This window comes from Lissotriton vulgaris, chromosome 5, assembly GCF_964263255.1.
Source record: "Lissotriton vulgaris chromosome 5, aLisVul1.2, whole genome shotgun sequence".
In the NCBI taxonomy this organism is placed as follows: Eukaryota; Metazoa; Chordata; class Amphibia; order Caudata; family Salamandridae; genus Lissotriton; species Lissotriton vulgaris.
The window spans coordinates 2,026,179,163-2,026,184,391 of NC_141693.1; the positions used below are offsets into that span (position 1 = coordinate 2,026,179,163).

Consider the following 5,229-nt stretch of genomic DNA (forward strand, 5'->3'; position numbering starts at 1 on the left):
AGACTGAACGAGAAGTGGCGCGGAGCGCACTAATGCAGAGAGAGAGAGAGACGGTAGCTAATTAACAGCAAGGTTCCGAGGTCCTGAGGGAGAGCAGACGAGTTTGAGCCTATCAGTGCAGACGTGTACCTGTGACGGCTGAGGGTGACTGCAAGGCGAGCCAGGACCCAGAGACGAGACAGGAGCCTAGATGACTGCCGAGTCCCGATTTCCCGTTAACCAGGTGAAGTCCGACCAATCTTTATAGTGCGTGCACCCTAATCTTTCCCTTTTATTTCTTGTGCAAATGTAATGCTGCATAGTAATGTGATTTATGTTTATGGTTAATAAATGCCCTAATTCATATAGAATTACCGTGTGCCTGGTGCTTATGTTCAATCTTGGTAAACGCAACTCCTAGGTGAAAGCTAGGCGCATGAATGGACGAGTAATCCCAATCAGGTAAGTGGTGATCACACAAATAGGGAGTGAGTGAACCTCTGATGTCAAAAGCAACGAGTACACTATACAATCTGGACCTATATCCAAAGTTATTATTGTAGTTTTATCCTAAGTAGACTGTCGAGATATCATCCCAATAATGTTTCATAGGAATGTGGTCGTCGTTGATATGCGGCGTTAATGAGAACGGCAGGAGGGATACTGCCGTGTAAAGCCACCGGATTGTGGTATAAGACTAAGTGAGAGCGTCAGGGGGGATACTGACGTCTATGTTTCGCAGGATCGCGAACGCTGGAAAAGGGAGCATTGGGTTCTGCAGGCCCGTGTGTAGACACGCCGGATTGTGTGTCAGATCTGCCCTGGGGTAGAACGGTCTGGGTCGAGGCGACCGCGAGGCCAACTGATGTGAATAAGATATTGTAGAAAATCCATATATGTATATTGTCATTCCCCATTCTTAGGTGCGACCTGTATATTCATCGTTATATCTACTCAGTGTAAATACGATCTGAGAAGGGAAGGTGAGTACGTTTTGGCTGGGTCACAGGGGCCCCTGGGGGCTGATCCCATCTAAACAGAAAATCCAGCCATTACAATCAGTCAATCTTCAATGGAAGTTATGATTTTTAAAATGAAGATAGGACCTAAGGAACACTGGAAAGGTGCCCTGGTGTACCGCCCCCCGGACCCAATGCTGGCTTTACTCTGTCCTTAACAGAACTGCTAGCACAACACATGAAAGCCAGAGGGAACTTCATCTTACTTGGAGACTTTAATTTTCATGTAGATATCCTGGAACACTCTGAAACAAAGACTCTATTGGTCGATCTTGCCCTCTTAGGTCTTAACTTACAGAATTGTGGACCCACTCACAGAGGTGGCTATACTCTGGATTTAATTTTCGCTAACTTTTCTACGTTACATTGCCACCCCCTAAACTTATAAACTGGTCAGACCATAGCATGTTAGAATTTTCTTTCATGGGCTTGGATAAACCCTAATAAACCTCCTATTGCCCTGACTATCAAGCGAAGACCTTGGCATAAGATTACTTCGGATGCATTCGAGAAAGTCTGGAAAGATCCAGTAATACTAGACTCAGACGATGCGGAGTCAGCTCTGTCCAAACTCAATGCCGCCCTCCTGGATACAATTAACCTTCTGGCCCCACAAAAAATAACTAAACATCCCCCGGTGGTCAAGAGAGAGATATGGTATACCGAACCGCTAAAATTAGAAAAACAAGGGTGTAGGAAATTGGAAAAACTCTGGAGAAAAACCCACACCAGCGATGGTAAGGCAAACTATCTAAAGGCCATGTCCATCTACTATAAAAACATCAAGAAAGCAAGAAAGAATAGTCTTGCATCACAATTAGCTGAAGCTGGCAACTCTACTAGAGAGCTGTATAAAATCTTGTGGACCTTTACAAAACCATTGGCATGTGAAAGTCCAGATGAATTTTCCCAAATTTTGTGTAATAATATCTCCCTATTTTTTTAGGACAAAATTGAAACCATTTACAAGAAAATTACCTCAGCTAAATGCCCTAAGGACACTGAGGCCCCAAGTACAATCCACCTTGAGACACAAGGGGACACCCTACTTGCTTTTCCTGAAGCCAGCCATAGTGATATTATGTCACTAATAAATAATATGAAAACGGGCTCTCCCCTAGATCTGATCCCAGCCAAATTAACTGCCACACTGAGCAAGACACTTTGTCCAATGATTCATAAGATTCTGAACCTCTCCTTTAAAGAGGGGCAACTTCCTCAACAATGGAAGGAGGCAGTTGTGAATCCCATACGGAAAAACTCGGCACTGCCATGGACAGAACTTTCCAACCTCCGTCCCATCTCCTTGCTGCCTTTCCTGAGCAAACTGGCCGAGAAGCATGTAAACATCCAGGTTTCCAGTTTCATAGAGGCGACAGGGGGTCTGGACCCTTCACAATCTGGGTTCAGGCCCAACTACAGCACCAAATCTGCACTCCTCACCGTGACCGATAACATCAAGATGTCACAGGATAGAGGAGGGTCGATGATTCTGGTGCTGTTAGACTTGTCTGCCGCCTTTGATACTGTGTCTCATGACATTCTTCTTGGCCGTTTGCGGAAGATGGGTATTGGAGGTGTGGCACTGTCCTGGCTAGAGAGCTTCCTCTCCGGCCGCTCACAATCTGTCAGCTTGGGCCCCTATCGCTCCACCTCTAGGGTGCTCACTAAGGGGGTGCCACAGGGCTTATGCCTAAGCCCCACATTATTTAATGTGTACGTGGCCCCCCTCGCTGAGATTGTGAGAGAGTATGGGTTCACACCGGTGTCATATGCCGATGACACCCAACTCCTCTTTCCTTTCCACTCTCTTACTTCTGACGTTAAGAACAACTTTGCCGAGGGCATGAGAGCAGTGTCCAACTGGATGGCTTCCAACTGCCTCCAGTGCAATGTCGGGAAGACCGAGGTAATGCTTTTTGGGAAAGCCAGTATACTCTGGTCTCCCGACTGGTGGCCCTTAGATCTAGGACCTGTACCCTGCCCAAAGCCGTCAGTCAAAAACCTGGGAGTGAAGCTTGACCAGAATCTAACCCTAAAAGAGCATGCAAATTTTATTACAGGAGCATGCTTTCGAACAATTGGTCTGTTGAGGCGAGTCTTCCCTCTTCTACCTGACATCCACAGAAAGACCCTTGTACAGGCCTTGGTGATAAGTTGGTTAGATTACTGCAACGGCCTTTTAATATCAGCTAATGAGGATGCATTGAACCGATTGCAGGTGGTCCAAAACACGGCGGCTAGATTAATTCTTAATGCCCCCACAAGAACTCCGTCTAAACCCCTTTTGAGGGAGCTCCATTGGCTACCAATACGGTAACATATTAAATTTAAAATTTGTTGTACAGTGCACAAATGCCTCTTTGGAGATGGCCCCAAATATCTTGCTCAAATATTTCATTTATACAAACCGGATCGTCTTCTACGATCTAGCAACCAACTTCTACTGGAAACTCCATTCATTAAGAAGACCAGACAAGGGTGTCGTGCCCTATCACTTATAGGACCGACTCTGTGGAACAAACTTCCCATCAGTCTCAGACAAATCACCAACCACCTCTCCTTTAGGAAAACCTTAAAAGCACTTCTGTTCCAGGAAATATAATCCCTCTATAGCTTTCCCTCAGAAGCACTGAAGTCGGTTATCCACGGCGAACAAAGCGCGGAGATACCCCTTACGGGGTCGAGTCCAGCGCGATACAAGAAATTAAATATATATATATATATAAATATAAACGCACTCTACTCCACTTTAGCGCCAGGACACCTACGGGTAACAGAGCGCTGTACAAATGTCAAAAATAAATAAAATACGCCGGCATAACAAGTAACTACTCCACAAACTCAAGAAGATACAGAACACCGCCGCCAGACTCATCTTCGGCATCCCTCGGCACAAGCACATCAGCCAACACCTAAGGAAGCTCCACTGGCTCCCTGTGGAGAAAAGAGTCACTTTCAAAATCCTCACCCATGCCTACACAACACTGGACCAAAATACCTTAACAACAGAATCACCTTCCACGTAACCAAAAGAAACCTCGATCAGCCAACCTCGCACTGGCCGAAACCCCACGCATCCACAGAGCCAGAGCAGGAAAGTTCTCAAGACCTGGCTCTTCAGCTAAACAGATCTGCTGACACCCCGCGCCTTCAGACCCTCACAGGTGAGTAGCGCGCTTACAATTCCCCGATTGATTGAAGGATGCAGAGACGAAGTAGTGTTAGACAGCATGTAAGGTCAGAAAACGCTACGACTCTGTCCAGATTTACCTTGGTGGCCACCTGCTCAGCCAGGTGCTCCGTCGTGTAGTACCACACCGCCTGGGCGAGGCCCAGTGCACCCCCTATGAGGAAGGCAATGCCCAGGTACCCACGGCGCCTGCTCTGGGCACCGGACGGGCCATGCCCGCCTCCCCCAGCGCCGTACCTTCGCTGACCACTCACCCCTGCAGGGGACCAGCTGCCCTGCACTCCAGGCCCAGGGACTGGCAGGGGCCCTTTACCCCTGAGCCACGGGAAGGGCAAAGATCCACTGGCTCCTGCCCCAAAGAAGGTCCCCAGCCATCTCACACCTGCCCCTGGGAGGGTCAGATGCCCCCTGATTACTGCCCCAGGAAGGACAGTGCTGGTCCTCCATGCTGTGTGGTAGCCCCTCCCTCCTGCCCCAGGGATGGTCAGATGCCCCCTCCCTCCTGCCCCTGGGAGGGTCTGCTGCCCCCTCCCTCCTGCCCCAGGAAGGGCAGTGCTGGTCCTCCATGCTGTGTGGTGGCCCCTCCCTCCTGCCCCTGGGATGGTTTGCTGCCCCCTCCCTCCTGCCCCTGGGAGGGTCTGCTGCCCCCTCCCTCCTGCCCCAGGAAGGGCAGTGCTGGTCCTCCATGCTGTGTGGTGGCCCCTCCCTCCTGCCCCTAGGAGGGTCTGCTGCCCCCTCCCTCCTGCCCCTGGAAGGGCAGTGCTGCTGGTCGTCCATGCTGTGTGGTAGCCCCTCCCCCCTGCCCCTGGGGTGGCCCTGCAGGTCCTCCATGCTGCCCCCGGGAGCAGCAGGCAGCCCCTGCCCGCCTCCAGCCTGGGGCTCAGCCTCAGCAGGCACCCCCTGCAGGCCGCCATCTTGGTGTCCTGAGCGCTGCCGTCACAGGAGCGGGCGGGCCCGAGCAACAGGTTATTGTAAGTCCATGGTTAGAGCGCATGCGCAAACCCTCTCTATTTCCCTCCCGCACGCACACCGTTGGTC

General features: G+C 50.2%; 1 protein-coding gene across 1 annotated transcript in view; it reads right to left on the minus strand.

Annotated features, from left to right (window-relative positions):
* PTGES2 (prostaglandin E synthase 2) overlaps positions 1-5,133 on the minus strand; it is a 74,683-nt gene extending 69,550 nt beyond the window's left edge. Inside the window, exon 1 of the mRNA XM_086924898.1 lies at positions 4,272-5,133. Coding sequence (XP_086781024.1) covers positions 4,272-5,105 — 834 coding nt within the window. The 5' untranslated portion in view covers positions 5,106-5,133. The remainder of the gene's footprint in view (positions 1-4,271) is intronic.
* Positions 5,134-5,229: the final 96 nt, after the last annotated feature.